The sequence below is a fragment of the Phocoena phocoena genome, chromosome 3, assembly GCF_963924675.1.
Source record: "Phocoena phocoena chromosome 3, mPhoPho1.1, whole genome shotgun sequence".
In the NCBI taxonomy this organism is placed as follows: Eukaryota; Metazoa; Chordata; class Mammalia; order Artiodactyla; family Phocoenidae; genus Phocoena; species Phocoena phocoena.
Window position 1 is genome coordinate 133,663,532 of NC_089221.1, and position 16,597 is coordinate 133,680,128.

Here is a 16,597-nt window from a genome sequence, read left to right on the forward strand (position 1 = left end):
GCAAGCTGATCATCTGTATTCACATTTTTAACGAGCATACCGTTTGGCACATATATATCTCAGGGAAATAAACCAACTGTGCCGAGACATTTATTGCCGTATTGTTTATAATGCCAAAATATGTGAAACAACAGAAATGTCCTTCAATATGGACCAAGTAAAATAAATAAAGGTACAGCTATATCATTGAATACTATGCAGCCACTAAAATGGATGTACTGACATGAAAAGATATACAAAGTATATTGTTAAGTTAAAAAAGAAACAGGTTAAAGGGCGGCATGTAAAATGATGCCATTTCTACCAAAATTAATATACTTTTGCACATTTGCTCAAAATGGAAGGACATAAGTGTATATGTTTATATATACCAAACCATTAACAGTAGTAATTTCTAAAGGGAGGATTCTACTTCCTGCTTTATAACCTTCTGATTTGGTTTTTTTGTTTGTCTGATTACAAAAAGATATGTCTGTGAGGGTGACGGAGCTCATTCTTGCTGGGTTATGAGTGACAGCTTCCTCTTTCATGACTCTCTGAAGCCTAGAAGTCAGAGACTTGGATGCTGCCCCCGGACCCTTCATCTCTCTGAGCCTCGGCCTCTTTGTCTATAAGATGGAGCTGATTATCTCTGCCCACTTCCATCCCAGCATTATTGTTGAAAATCAAAGAGTAATTACCAGAGATAATGATGTAGATGAGCAGTGAAGGCTATAAAGCGTCATACACATTAGGGGTTAGAGTTGCTCTTTAGCTGATCTCCAGGCTGTACTTTAAAGAACTGAGGCTCACTGGGGTCATTTCAGGCAGGTATGTGTTCCTGAGTTAGTAGATAGTATACAATTCCTACTGTAAATCGCAGACCCAAAAGTCTGAAAGCTGCTGTGCTGCAGTCAACCAGGGTCGTTGTGAGTGGGCCCCTGGCGTCACACCACCTGAATTTGAACCCTCAGTCAATTACAAGGCATGTAGCCTTTAGGAAGGCACTTGTCTGAGCCTCAGTTTATCTGTCAAGGGGTATAATAATATCACCTCCCTTGCAGTGTTCTTGGGGGAATCAGTGAAATAAGGTAGAAAAGTGCCAGGTGCGTCGACAGTGAGGGTGACAGCTGATGTTCCCCAGGTGGTGATGGGCTCCAGGCTGCACAGCCAGAAGTCGGATGAGGAGTACCGCAAATTTAAAAAGTAAATTCATTAATTTTTAGTATATTGCCAGTGCTGGGCAGCTGCAGTCAAATTGAGAACATTTTCATCACCTCAAAAAGAAACCAGTACATTCATCCCTTATTCCCTATCCCTGTAGCCCTAAGCAGTCTCCTGTTTCTGTGGAGTTCCCTATTTTGGCTGTTTCCTATAAGTAGTGTCTTATCATATGTGGTTTTTGTGTCTGGCTTCTTTTACTTCATGTTTTCAAGGTCCCTCCATTGTAGCACAAATCAGTACTGCATTCCCCCCCCCCCCCTTTTTTTTTTTTTTGTGGTACGCGGGCCTCTCACTGCTGTGGCCTCTCCCGTTGTGGAGCGCAGGCTCTGGACACGCAGGCTCAGTGGCCATGGCTCACGGGCCCAGCCGCTCTGCAGCATGTGGGATCTTCCTGGACCGGGGCACGAACCCGTGTCCCCTGCATCGGCAGGTGGACTCCCAACCACTGTGCCACCAGGGAAGCCTGCATTGCCTTTTATGACTGAGTGATAGTCTGTTGCATGGACTCACCCCATTTGGTTGGTGTGTTTACCCGCTGCTGGTCGTGTGGGTCTCTCCTCTCTCCCCACACAGATTGTAATCACACTTGGCATTGAGCTGACTGGTCCTGACCTGCTGGCACTTCCATTGCAAATAGTCAGCCTGGAAGACAGTTGCCCAGTCATCACTGGGCGAGAAAGTCCTCCTCAAGCCTATTTATATAAAATGAGACTTTCAGTCAAAGAGGACATACAACTTTGTAGAACTGTTTATACCTCTCTATCCTTAATAAAAGCAATGCGTAGGCACCATAGGTAGTTTAGAAAATGCTCCTCTCAACCCCACTCCTACACTCACCTTCCCATAGTCTCAGAAAATCATCCATCCACAACCACCAGTGGCATTTTCTGTATTTCCTTCTAGTCCTTACTTTACATTGAGAGGTTTTATAATTTTTATTTCGTTAGTAAGCCATGTAAAAATAAATTTAAGAAAAGTAATTCTGGGGGGACGGTGGTGGTGGTGGGATGAATTGGGAGATTGGGATTGACATATATACACTAATATGTATAAAATAGATAAGTAATAAGAACCTGCTGTATAAAAATAATTAAATTAAATTTTAAAGAAAGAAAAGTAATTTTACGTGGCATTAAACAACACTAACACAAGGCAAAAATATTATAGTAACCTGCACCACCTCACTCCTCCCTGAATCCCAAAATAGGAAATATCTTCTCACCTCATCAAGCTATTTCTTCTGGTATCTATCTCTGTACTTCTACTAACAGCCTGATGGGGCTCTTCCTTGGTTTTTCAATTTATGGCATTTTCTATTGATTTCCTACTTTGGGAGAAAACAGTTTCGTTCTTACATCTCTGCCTCCCATTCCCACCCCCAATACACCCAATTTCTTTCTCCCATCTTCCCAAAGTGGCAATTTAACACTTTTTGGTTAAATTAATAGTTGCTCTGTATTACTAAAACTGAGTAACTGTTCATTGCTGAGTCATGTGGTCTAATATGAATACATCTCTTTTCTGGCACAGCTTTTGCCTTTTTGTTTGATAAGTTTTCTATGATCCAATCAAAAAGGAGCCCTCAAACATACCAATGTAAAACTTCCTACGAAAGAGCTAATCACAATCATTATTTTATGAATTTTATTACTCTTTTTCTTCTTGGAGCCATTCCCGCTGAAGCCCCTTTTCCTTCTCTTCAATCTGAACTGATTTGTCTCTAGATCTGTTGTTCAGTTACTGATCTGAGATATCTCATCATCATTACCCTGGGATTCCCTTTGTCCGTCTCCTGTATTGGACCCCAGGGCTGACTCTCTCTTTATATTGGTGGAGTATATCCTCCAAAGCTTTCTTAGAAAGGGATTATGGGGGAAAATATTTCTGAGATCTTGAATAACTGAAAATGTTTTACTTCTAAATTCACTCATAGTGAGTGGCTAGAGAATTTTAAATTGTAAATAATTTTTTCCCAGAATTTTGAAGGTATTATTCCATTGTTTTCTAGCTTTTAGTATTGCCGCTGAAAAGTTGGATTCTAGTCTAATCCCTGTTTCCTTGTTATTTTTTCCTCTGTGTAATTTTTTAATAATCGCTTTATTGAGATATAATTTATATATAAAAAAATTCACCCTTTAAAGTGTACACTTATTTTTATTATATTCAGAGCTGTGAAACCATTACCACTGCCTAATTTTATAACATTTTTGTTATCCCCCCAAAAAAACCCATACCCATTAGTGGTCATTTGCCATTCATCCCTTTCCCCACCAGCCTCTGGCAATCACTAATCTACTTTCTGTCTGCATAGTTTTGCCTCTTCTGGAGATTATATTTAAATGGAGCCATATAATATGTGATCCTTTGTGACTGGCTTCTTTCACTGAGCATGATGTTGGTTCATCCATGTTCTAGTATATATCAGTACTTCATTCCTTTATGATTGAATAATATTCCATTGTATGAATATATCATATTTGTTTATATATTCACAAATTTGGGTTGTTTCAACTTTTTGGCTGTCATGAATATGCTGATATGTACATTTGTGTACAAGTATTTGTGTGGAAATATGTTTCATTCTCTTGAGTATATACCTAGAAGCAGAATTACTGGGTCACGTGGTAACTCTACGTTTAAAAATTTGAGGAACTGTAAAAACTGTTTTCCAAAGCAGCTGCACCATTTTACATTTTCACCAGCAGTGTGCGAGAGTTGCAATTTCTTCATATCCTTGTCATCACTTATGGTCTTTTTTATTTTAGCCATCCTAGTTGTGAAGTAGTTTCTCATGGTGGTTTTGACTTGCATATCCCTAATAACTAATGATATTGAGCACCTTTTCATGTGCTTATTGGCCGTCTGCATAGCTTCTTTGGAGAAATGTCTGTTCAGATTCTTTGCCCATTTTATTTTAGGTTATTTGTCTTTTTATTTTTGAAGTATAAGAGTTTTTATATATTCTGTATCAGAAAAAGCTAATTAATTTGCCATGGTTACCAGGAAAATAGGGACTGTTTTCTAAAATGCAGCCAAATTTATGAGCCAAAATGAAAAAGAGGAAAAAATTTTATTATGCATCTTGTTTCCAGAACTGGTATATTTAAAAATATATCAATATTCAAACACCAAAAGAAAGAGTTTTTATATATTCTGGATACAAGTCCCTTATCAGAAATATAATTTGAAAAAATTTTCCTCCATTCCATGGGTTGTCTTTTTACTTTCTATATGGTATCCTTTGAAGCACAAAAGTTTTCAATTTTGATGAAGTTCCTTTTATTTTTTCTTTTGTCACTTGTGCTTTTGGTGTCATATCTAAGAAACCATTGCCTAATCCAAGTTCTCAAAGATTTACTCCTATGTTTTCTTCTGAGATTTTTATAGTTTCAATTCTTACATTTAGGTCTTTGGTCATTTTGAGTTAATTTTTGAATATGGTGTGAGTAGGGAGTCCAACTTCATTCTTTTGCATGCGGATGTCCAGTTGTCCCAGCACCAGTTGTTGGAAAGCGTATTCTTTCTCCATTGAATTGTCTTGGTACTCTTGTCAAAAATCAATTGACTCTAAATGTAAGGGTTTATTTCTGGGCTTTCAGATCTCTTTCATTGATCTATATGTCTTTCTATATGCCAATACCATACCATTTTGATTACTGTAACTTTGTAGTAAGTTTTGAAATTAGGAAATGTGAGTCTAACTTTATTCTTTTGTTTTCATCTGTAGAATCTTATAGTCTCATCTCTTTATCACAGTTTTTCTGAAGTTTCACTGTAAGGCATCATGATAAGGGCCTTTTGCATTCATTGTTTGGGACACTAAATAGGCCATTGCAGTGTGGAAATACAAGTTCTGTAGGTCTGGGAAATTTTCTTGAATTTTAATTTTGATAATTTCCTCCTCTCTGTTTTCTCTGTTCTTTCTGGGTTTTCTATCTGTCAGATGTTGGATGCCCAGGAGTTAGTGTCTAATTTTCCTATCTTTTCTGTCTTATTGCGTATCACTTATTTTTGTTCTGCTTTATGGGATATTTCCTTAATTTCAGTTTTCAACTCTGTTAGTATTTTTTATTTTGCCTATAATATTTTAAATGTCCAAAAGCTCCATCTTGTTCTCTGAATGTTTCTTTTTTTTTTAATCACACCCAATTCTTGTGTCGTGAATGTGCTATCTCCATGAGAATAGTATTGTTTTTTTCAATGAGGTATACTTTACATTTGGTAAGCTGCATCCATTTAAAGTGTATAATTCACAAAGTTTTGACAGTTGTATATACACCTGTGAAACCAAAAGCACAAAATACAGAACACTTTCATCTCCCTTTAAGACTTCGTATGCCATTTGCAATCCATCCTTCCCTCCATCCTTGGCCCTAAACAATCACATTTTTTGTCACCATAGATTTGTTTTCATTTTCTAGAAGTTTATTTAAGTGGAATCATATAGTATGTATTTTGTGCGTGTGGCTTTTTCACTCAGCGTAATAATTTTGAGATTCATCCACATTGTTTCTTGTATCAATAGTTTGTTTCCTTTCATTGCTGAGTATTTTTCCATTGTGTGGCTATTCTACAATTTGTATATCTAGTCAGTTGTTGATAAACATTGGGCCATTTCCAGCTTTTGGCCAATGTAAGCAAAGTTGCTTTAAATATTTGAGTATAAGTGTTTGTGTAGACATAGGTTTTTATTTCTCTTCGAATGGTCATATTGGAGGTGTATGTTTAACTTTTTAAGAAACTGCCAAACAGTTTTCCAAAGCGGGTGTACCAATTTATATTCCCACCAGTTATATATGAGGGTTCCGTTGCACACACCCTCACAGCGCTTGTGCTGTCAGTCTTACTAATCTTAGCCATTCTAATGGATATTTAGTACATCTCACTGAGGTTTCAATTTGCATTTCCCTGAAGATTAATGATATTGAGCATCTTTTCATGTGCTTATTGGCTATTCATACATCTTCCTTTGTGAAGTGTTGTCTATTGAAATCTTTTGCCCATTTTTTACAATTAGCTTTCCATCTTCTTACTATTAAATTGTGAGAATCTATATATATTCTAGATACAAGTCCTTATTCACAAATACGTTGCAAATATTTTTTCTAATCGGTGACTTTGTCTTTTCATTTTTTGGGGGGGGGTGGGTGCCTTCTAAAGAGCACCTGTTTTTAATTTTGAGGAAGTTCAACTTATTTATTATTCTGTGGTTTGTGATTTTTTGTGTTCTAGCTAAGAAATCTCTGCCTAGCCCAAAGTTGCAAAGATTTTCCCTTAGTTCTAACAGATCTGCATACTCTTCTGTGTTTGGAGTTATTCTGAAAAATCTTCACTATTTTGTCCTTCCTTTGTCCCTTATTTCCTGGTTTCATTGCCAGCCAGGATCCCAGATTCTTTTATGAATCAACATTCCTTTAGATCTTCTCTCTCATTATTTCTGCACTATAAAGGTTCTCTTCAGCAAAACCATTAGACTGTTGGTTCTAGTGAAAATTCTTACCTTCTGAACTATTCTCACTATTTCTCCTGCCTCGAATGTTCTATTTCTTCATTTACAGTTTGGAGGAACATAAAGGCTTAGCATCTAAGCTCATTCATTTATTTACTCATTGCTTTTCAAGAAAAATCTCTTGAGGGCCCACCAGGGCCCCGGGCCCCAGGGATGGAGCCTACACAACGTGCCAAGCCTCACCCCTGCAGTGCTTACAGTCTGGTGCAGAGGGAGGAAATCGACCATGTCATGAGGGGTGTGACAAGTGTGGCAGTTTTCAGGAGGCTGATTTGACAAGGCTTTCCCCTCTGAATTCTCTTTTTTTTTAACATCTTTATTGGAGTATAATTACTTTACAATGGTGTGTTAGTTTCTGCTTTATAACAAAGTGAATCAGCTATACGTATACTTATATCCCCATATCTCCTCCCTCTTAACGTCTCCCTCCCACCCTCCCTATCCCACCCCTCTAGGTGGTCACAAAACACGGAGCTGATCTCCCTCCCCTCTGAATTCTGAGCTAATCTAGAAGTTAGGACTTGAGGCTGATGGGGGCCAAAGGATCAGGTTTGGTAAAGCTGGACCAGAGAATGTGACTTCACTCAAGGCCACACCAGGCTTCCTATTCCTCCCCCATCCCATGAAACTTACCACTGGGAAACAGGCAAAGCAGCTGCATAAATATACACCCCCCATCCTCGGGATGGGAGGGGTGATTACCGCAGGGACAAGACAGGCACCCAGAGGAGAGGACACACCCCACAGGCAGGCAGATCCCAAGTGAGCGCCAAGGTCAAAGTGACGCTACACGCATCCTAGTCACCTGTCTCCCCACCTCTGCAGACAGATAAGTGAGTTAATGGGCTAGGGAGGAGGTAAATAGAAGGGCAGAAGCCTTTCCTCACAAGACTTCTATAGGAATCCTATTTTATGGACTCAAGCAGCAACTGGCCAAATCACTTCAAAAGCAAAGATTGTAAAAATGCTATAGAAAGAAGTTCTATTTGATCTTGTCTGTGGGTACATGGGATGTGGAGAGACCTCTCAAAGTCAGAGTGCTACTCAAAACATGGTCCATGGACCAGCTGCCAATTGTCACCAGTCAGCGGCAAGATGGGGGGCCGGTGCCAGAATAAAAATCAGCTGATGGTGAAGCACACGCACAGCGTGTGGCTGACATCTTTGCTTTGTAGCAGCGCTTCCTTGATAAGGGAAGCGGAGTGCTGATTTCTCTTCTGGCACACGTTTCCACCCAGCCGTGAACTGACACTCTGAGTAGCACTCGCTGGCCTCGTGCTTCAGGATGTCTCCTCCAGCACCCCCCCGGAGATGTGGTGAGGGTACCGGACAGACGGGTATGCCAAGGCACAGTGAGCCTGACCTCGATCTGTGCCTGGCCAGGTGATCGCCATGATCAAAGGCCTGCAGGTGCTCATGGGCAGGATGGAGAGCGTCTTCAACCAGGCCATCAGGAACACCATCTACGCAGCCCTGCAGGACTTTGCCCAGGTGACCCTGCGTGAACCCCTCAGGCAGGCAGTGCGGAAGAAGAAGAATGTCCTCATCAGGTGGGTCTTCAGATGGCCTTTTTCAGGGGGCACATCCAAAATCGGGGGTGCTGGGTACAGGCCACAGAGGACATTCCCAGATCAGTCAGCTTCCAGGGAAGTGTCTGAACACAAACGGACCTTCCAGTGAGTTCCAGCAAGTCCTATGAGGCCCTTTCAGGAGATTGGACATTTGGGATGAATTAAGCCTTCATCTCTGGGTTTGGAGCCCATATCCACCACTGTCTAGCTGTGTGAACTTAGTCATGTTACTTACCTTCTCTACACCTCAGTTTCCCTCATTTGTAAACTGTGGATGATGATGGTACCTACTCCCTAGGCTGTTGGGACGATGAATGAGATAATCCGTGTATAGACCTAAGCACACAGCAGCATGGAGTAAGTGTGCAACACATATAAGCTATTATTCAAGTTTTAAATATACAGAGATTTAAATGGACTAATGAAACTGTCCTAAAAGCAAAAAGAAAACTAGCCATCCTTCACTCAGGTTCTCTCCCACTGTGTGGCCTCGGAGCTGAGTTCTCAGACAGCCAGTGGGCCTCAGAATCACCGGGGCACTTGTACAATGCAGACGTCTGGGCTGTACCAGATCTGTTAAGCATCCCTGGGGATGGGGCCCTGGAGTGAGCATGTTTCACAAGCATGCCAGGAGTTCTAAGGCACGTGGTCCTGGAACACCATGGCCTCTAGAAACAGGCTTGCAGTGCCTCTTTCCAGCTGGTCTGAATCCAGGTTCTTCCTTCCCCAGTGTCCTACAGGCAATTCGGAAAACCATCTGTGACTGGGAGGGAGGCCGAGAGCCCCCCAATGACCCGTGCTTGAGAGGGGAGAAGGACCCCAAAGGTGGATTTGACATCAAGGTGCCCCGGCGTGCCGTGGGACCCTCCAGCACACAGGTAAGCAGTTCCAGGCACAGCCCAGCTCTGCTGACTCAGAGGCCAGCCAGGCTATGGTAGGTCATCCTGGCTGGACCATGGGGCAGTGGGGCTGGGGGTCCTCAGGCAGGAGGGGCAGGGTCAAGCGGCTGCTCTAGTCTTATTCTGCCATCTTGTTTTGATATAAGAGGGAGGACCACTGACTTAAGATTCAGGAGACCTGGATTCTAGTCCTAGATACCTGTGTGACCTCGGGCACGTTACACAGATCTCTTTGTGCCTCAGTTGTCTAATCTGGCAAATGGGGGTAATACCAGGACTGGTGGTCCTAGCCCTGTGAAGTACAGGTTCCAAAGTATAGGAGAAGTTTAAAGTGAAATCTGTATGCATCTGTCCTGTCCCTGTTTAATGAACGCTGACCCCCGCTTCCCCTGTAGTGATGTCCTAGCTTGGGAATTCCTAAGTTCTGCATCTGACTTGCTGCGGGATCTTGGGCAAGTGCCTTGACCTCTCTGAGCTCTGGTTATCTTCTCCGTTAAATGAAAACTTTGGATGAGATCACGTTACTGACAAAACACCGCTTTTGTTATTCCCCGTACCCCCCGCCACCAAAATCACAAGTATCCAAAGCCCTCAACCACTTAGAGAAAGTCTAATAATCAGAGATATTCAGAGTTGCCAACCGGAGCTTTTTCAACAACGAGAGGTTGTCTGTGGCTTATCCAAAGTAGTCGGTAGAATTACAGAAAAAAAAGTAAAGAACCTAGGCATCTCAGTTAAATCCTTGCCCCCTACTTAAGGATAAATAGTTTCTGGTAGGCTTTTTGAGCTATTGAGAAAAAGCATATGGACCCATTATAGCTTTTAAAGGTCTTACAGGCCCCCAAAGCCCCAGGCTGGGAACTCCTGCTTCACATGACCTTTAAACCTCTCTCATCTCTGAAATCCTGATTCCTTGAATCATCTGAGATGAGCCATCTGAGGCCCACCCCTGACGCTTCTCACTGTATGTGTGTCTGTGTCTGGGCACGGGGTGGGGGCAAGGAGGCAGCACCCGGGAGAGCTGGGTTCTCAGCACTGGCATCGTAGCTTCCCTTGGCCTGCAGCTCATAGACCCCTTTGCACTTTTCTTGCCTGCTCGAGAGACATGGAACTTCTCAAGGAAGCTTCTACAGACGGTTCTGTGTCATGCCAAGGGCCAGAGACCTTTCCAGTCCAGAATGGCTTGGAGAGGCTGAGCAGGGCTTCTGGGTGTTGCTTCCAGGCGAGGCAAAAAAGAAACTGGAAAGGAGGAGGTCGCAAAAGGGGGCCAACAGGCAGAGAATGAGAGAGGGGTGGGGGGCAGGGAGGGAGAACGGAGCATTTGTAAAGATAATATGAGAAGGAGTGTCACCAACAGTTAGGCCCCCCTGACACCCCCAAGTCATGTTAGGGTGGCACAGACACACTTGATAGACTCCTAGACAGTCAGCTTGGAAGAGCCCTTAGAGACAAACTAGTCGCAAACTAGTTCCTCCCCCTATTTTGCAGATGGGGAAACTGAGGTCCAGAGAGGGGAAGTGACTTGTCCAAGTCACAAGGTGAGTTTAGATGGAGGTGGGACGAGAACCAGGTCTCCTGACTCCCACCCTGGGGCTCTGTTAGGGCCTTGGGAGCACGGTAGACATGGCATCTGGCAGAGCTGGGAGGTGACTGTTCTGGTGAATTAAATGCTTTGTTTAATAAAAGTAGGTGGGGAAAACGTTTCCCCTCTTAGGGATGAAATGGTTTTTCAAATAGTTAGAATTTGGTACAAATCAGTCGACACCCGCACAGACTGGATTGAAGACTCCTCTCTTGGAGGCCTCCAAAGGCCATCATTAGAGCAGTGCCTCTCGAGTCTTAGGGATGGTCAGCCGTGCCCACCGACAGGGTTGCAGAGGGTGGGCTGCCTGATAAACCAGCAGCCCCGTAGTTCCTTCACCACAAAGGAAAGTGCTGTGCCAGGGATGGTGTGCCACTCCTTTCTGTGGCCGTGCTGCCCAGCCCAGGCCAGGCGTGTGGTGGGTGTGGTCCTAGAGAAGATCAGAGGCGGCCAGCATGGACGTGGTGGCAGAGGGAGGTTGGAGCATCTCAGAGGTGGTCGGCAGATGGCCTCTAGCAGTCGTGGCGGCTTTCCCACCGTATACAATACCTCTTGCTTTTCTCTCTCTCTCTCTCTCTTCTCTCTCTCCCTCTTCCCTGTCTCTCCTGCCCTCCCATTCCCTCCTCCTCTCTCCTATCTATGTCTTAGGCCTGCCAGTGGTCCCCGCGGGCTTTGTTTCACCCCACTGGTGGCACACAGGGCCGAAGAGGCTGCCGATCCCTGGTATAACACCGCCTGGCTGGGTTGGTTGGGTACCCTTCTCCAGGAGGCAGCAGGAATGGACTAGCCTGGCTGTTCACGGCCCCTTCCAGCCCTAAGATTCAAAGACACATGATGTGGAAAGATGTAGATTAGCACTTGCGCCCTTTGCACTTAAGGCTCTCTGTAAGCAGGAGTTAATTGTCTAGTAGGCCTCCTGTGTAAGTACCGATCTTCACCTGCTATCCACCCAGCATTTCGGCAAGCTGTACCATGCAGCTGATACCTGCAGAGGCGCTGTCCCTCGGTGTTGAGGGTCGGAAACCTGAGGTGGTGGGGGGCTTGCTCTGATCCTACCCCATTTCACAGTTCCTTGGAATGTCAGAGCTGAAAGGGACTGGTTGGAGAAAGCATCTGGTGCAACCTCCTCACGTTAGCAGATAAGAAAACTGAGGCCCAGAGTGGGACTTTGTTGCCCAAGGTCACACAGCAAGTCAGGGGCGTACCTAGCCTTGAACCCCATTCTTTTGACTCTGAGTCCAGTGCTCTACCCCTGGTGCCACCGTGGCTGTCCAGTAAAGCAGGGAGCGACTCCAGGGTGACGTGGAATGAGGTTCTCCTCTGATGCCCACGGCCTGGGCCAAGCAGAGCAGGCAGGACCCTGGGCCTTGAAAGACCTGGTATTACCAGGTCCTCCCACCCGGGAGGCCGCCGGCCCCAGGCAGAACATCCTGCCAGGCTGGCCAGTCTCCCTCTTGAAGGTTACACATTCCAAATTTACTTCTCCACCCCTAAACTGGTGCTTCCTTAAGACAGTACTTTTTAAGGGCAGATATCTTCAGAAAAAAAGAATAGAAACACAGCACAAAGCAACCTTTTCCCCTGGATGGAGGGCCAGCCCCTGACCTTCCCATCTTCCTTTCTTTTTCAAGCTGTACATGGTGCGGACCATGCTTGAATCGCTCATCGCAGACAAAAGTGGCTCCAAGAAGACCCTGCGGAGCAGCCTGGATGGACCCATCGTCCTCGCCATAGAGGACTTCCACAAGCAGTCCTTCTTCTTCACCCACCTGCTCAACATCAGTGGTGAGCCACCCTGTCGGGGGCAGGGGGAGGGCTCCTAGGGACTAGAGCGTCTAAGGCTGTCGGGCCAGAAGTTGCAAAGAGACGTGATCATCTACCCAAAGAGGCACATTTTGCCACCAAAGAAAAAAGGCACACTTTCCAGTAGACTCTGGGAAAGGCCAGGCTCAGTCCAGCTATTCTGACTCAGCTAAATCTGGTAGATATTTGTAGGTAATTTGTTATGAAGTTCCCAGTAAAGCGGGATCACAAACAGGTGACACCCTCAGACACACGCAGGGACCAGGTCAGCCTTTTGTTTTTAAGCAGCAGCGCTGAGCTGATTAGTGCCCGTTGCTCCTAGCAAAGGAGGCTCCCGGACTGCACCTGGATCCCAAGTCCCCCGCTCCACCTCTCCTGTTGGTGGGATGCATGTGCAGGTGGGACACGGGTGGGGAGTGGAGGGAGAGCAGCATCCCAGGGTCCTGGGAGGGGCGATGTGTCTGTTGGTATTGAAAAGAGTGATCTTAAACAGCCCAAACTTCTCCACAGGGAGCAGCCTAGGAAGGGTCTTCAAGACCTCTGTAAGGGATCCATACTTATCACAAGCAAGGGTCATGGCTGCAGTCCAGTTAAAAGCAGGCACCCGTGGATCTGTCTTGACACTTATAGCAAGCACACTTTGACACTTAGCTAGCATGTTTTCAGGATGGCTTTGTAAGGACACGATGGAAATTGTAGGGGCATCTAAAGCTCTAAAACATCACTGCCCCCCCGCCACACACACACACACTGCTGGGTGAACAAACATTGTCTTCTTTTTTTTTTTGGCCACACTGCACAGCTTGCGGGATCTTAGTTCTCTGACCAGGGATTGAACCCATGCCCTTGGCAATGAAAGCATGGGATCCTAACCACTGGACCACCAGGGAGTTCCCCAAACACTGTCTTCTAAATAGACGTTAGGCTGGCCTTCAGGTACAGGAGAGCAGGGTCTACTGATCGAGTCATTTTCGTCAGTACCTGCTCTGAACCTAGCACAATGAAAGAAGAATAAAAGTTTAAAAAAACCCAGTAAGAACTAAGATCTTCGGGTGCTTCTGATGTGTAACCCAAGGCTCTCTCCCTTATGCTTCCAGAAGCCCTGCAGCAGTGTTGCGACCTCTCCCAGCTCTGGTTCCGAGAATTCTTCCTGGAGTTAACCATGGGCCGGCGAATCCAGTTCCCTATTGAGATGTCCATGCCCTGGATTCTAACAGACCATATCCTGGAAACCAAAGAACCTTCTATGATGGAGTAAGAGGCAGGGTTGGGCCAGCAAGGAGGTTCCCGAGGTGCAGGTAGAGGGCAGTTTGCCAGCCAGCGAGCCCTGTTCTTTCCAGAACTTTCCAGATGAGGCAGTGTGCCCCACCCAGGATCAAATCACCACCAGATGTGACTCAGCCTTGCAGAAAAGTTCAGAAATCTACCAGCCCAGCTGTCCTTCCTAGGTTCATAACAGCCACGCTGGGAAAATTATCATCTCTGGGGATAGGGAAGCTAATGGCCTTAACGGCCACCAGATTTCTTTCAGTCCCAGACTAATTTTTTTCAGCCTTGCATTTATTAACATCATGGACTTTGCTTTCTGTGGGCAGACAGTAAAGTAAGTCATTCCTAAGTGGAGGCTGGAAACATCCTAGACCCTGAAAGGGTCTCTTTTTCCTAACTCTGAATTTGTTCACCCAGCTGTTCATATTTCCTAAGCAAGTTTAAATCTGCCTGCCTTAAGAGAGATCATTAGTGAGCTACTGGCTGTTGTTTTTCCCTCTTCAGATACGTCCTCTACCCTTTGGATCTGTACAACGACAGCGCCTACTATGCTCTGACTAAGTTTAAAAAGCAGTTCCTGTACGATGAGATCGAAGCTGAGGCAAGTGATTGCTTCTCCTTTTGTTCTTATAATAGTGTTCCAAGAGTCTGGACTTTTCAGGTCTCTAGCTGGGCACAAAGTGGGGTGTCTTAGTCCATTTGGGCTGCTGTAATGAAATACCACAAACTGCAGGGCCTATAAACAACAGGAATGTATTTCTCACAGTTCTGGAGGCTAGAAGTCTGAGATCAGGGTGCCAACCTGGTCAGGGGAGGGCCCTCTTCTGGGTCCCAGACTTCTTGCCATGTCCTTATGTGGTGGACAGGGCCAGGGAGCTCTCTGGGTCTCTTTTATAAGAGCACTGATCCCGTTCATAAAGGCTCCATCCTCGTGACCTCATCACCTCCCAAAGCCCCCACCTCCTAATTCCATCACCTTTGGGGGTTAGGATTTCAACACATGAATTTTGGGGGGACACAAACTTTCAGACCATAGCATGGGAGATCAGTGACTTGCTTTGGACACTGACCTTTATAAACGTCATTATCATCAGAAGGGACCTAGAACAGGATGTTAGTCTTTCTTTTTCAGATGTTCAGGGATGGCAAACTTGAGAACTGTATGGGTAAAATGAATTTCTAATGGGTCTTTTACAGTTGGATTAATTGGCTAATAATAATAACAGTAATGCTACCTATCAATTATTATATGTTTACCATTTGCCAGGTATAGTACTAAGCACTTTATGGACATTTTAAATAGTCTTTACAGTAATTTAAGAAGTGTATGCTACTGTCTATTTTACAGATAATAAATCTTAGAGTGTTCAAGTATCATTACCTCCACATCACACAGCTTATAGAGTCTCATTCTAGTACTGGTAGCATGGAAATAGCCATCCTCTCACCTATGAAGCTGTTGAATGGTCCCTCAAGGGCTTTATTTCTGAAATCGTCAGGAAAGGCTGGGATATGCTGCAGTTACAGACAATCACACATTCTTAGTAGCTTGGGACCAAAGGTTCATTTCTCCATTGCATGTTGGCGGGAGGCTCTGTTCTATGTAGTCTTTAATCTGGGACCCATCTGGGATATTCACTAGTTGCCATGGCAGGGGGATGTGTCAGGGTGAATCATACTCTGATACTTAAAGCTTCCACCTGGAAGTGACATGTCATTGGTCAAAGCAAGTCTCATGGCAGTGCCTCCTTTCAAAGAGGAGCGAGGAAGTGCAGTCCTACCACGGGCCAGCAAGGACCAGAAACAGGGGATCAGCAGTGCTAAGGACTATGAAATATCTCAATTGTGTCATCTGGAAATTGGAATGAGAGTCTCTGCTCCACCTAAGTACATGGGATTATATAAACGTAGAATGAGGCCAATTTTCACACAAATATAAGGCATTCTTAAGGAAAGATGTAAGTGTCTTAGGACAAGCATTACCACCAAATTAGTTTCAAAGTTTATGTATTTCAAAGGAAATCTAGTACAGATGCTGCTTTCTTTCTAAATCTTCCAGTTGCTATGGGAGTTGAAAACCTTGATGGACCCCAATGCAAATCTATCCTGTTTGTCTCCTGAGCAGTACACAAACTTGGAAAGGAAGATTCCAGTAGACAAGTTAATTGGTTGCATCACAGCTTGGACAGGTCCATTTTCCAATAAGATTTTAGATAGTCATGTTCTCCAACAGGTTGAAAACAAAAAAATTCTAGAGTGTCATATGTCCAAGTGACATTTTAAAAATAACTGTAGGGGCTTCCCTGGTGGCGCAGTGGTTGAGAGTCCGCCTGCCGATGCAGGGAACACGGGTTCACGCCCCGGTCCGGGAGGATCCCACATGCCGCGGAGCGGCTGGGCCCGTGAGCCATGGCCGCTGAGCCTACGCGTCCGCAGCCTGTGCTCTGCAACGGGAGAGGCCACAACAGTGAGAGGCCCGCGTACCGCAAAAAAAAAAAAAAAAAAAAGTAAAGCACACAGATAAGCCCTGGATAACACTGGAGGCCATGGAGCAGAAGTATAGATTGAGACCCCGAGCTCATGGCCTGCCCCCCTTTCTCTTCCCATCTTCAGACTCTGTTCTGAATCAGGAAGGGCCTATGTGTGGATACCCAAGCTTTGTCTCCCTCCTGTGCCCCTTGGCCAACCCCAGGCCCTAGGGGTACACACACCTGCCGTACAGTGCTCTCTCAGGGAGGAGGAGCCCAGGGAAAAGAGCACA

General features: G+C 44.8%; 1 protein-coding gene across 6 annotated transcripts in view; it reads left to right on the plus strand.

Annotated features, from left to right (window-relative positions):
- The window catches only part of CYFIP2 (cytoplasmic FMR1 interacting protein 2), a 112,418-nt gene that overhangs the window by 25,852 nt on the left and 69,969 nt on the right, over positions 1–16,597 (plus strand). For 5 of the 6 annotated variants that reach the window (XM_065874231.1, XM_065874234.1, XM_065874232.1 and 2 more), the window contains 5 exons: positions 8,096–8,262; positions 9,014–9,161; positions 12,396–12,549; positions 13,665–13,821; positions 14,341–14,437. In XM_065874231.1, the coding sequence (XP_065730303.1) occupies positions 8,096–8,262; positions 9,014–9,161; positions 12,396–12,549; positions 13,665–13,821; positions 14,341–14,437 (723 nt within the window). Of the gene's footprint in view, positions 1–8,095; positions 8,263–9,013; positions 9,162–11,412; positions 11,488–12,395; positions 12,550–13,664; positions 13,822–14,340; positions 14,438–16,597 lie in introns of all 6 variants that reach the window. The other variant, XM_065874235.1, reaches the window with a different exon arrangement.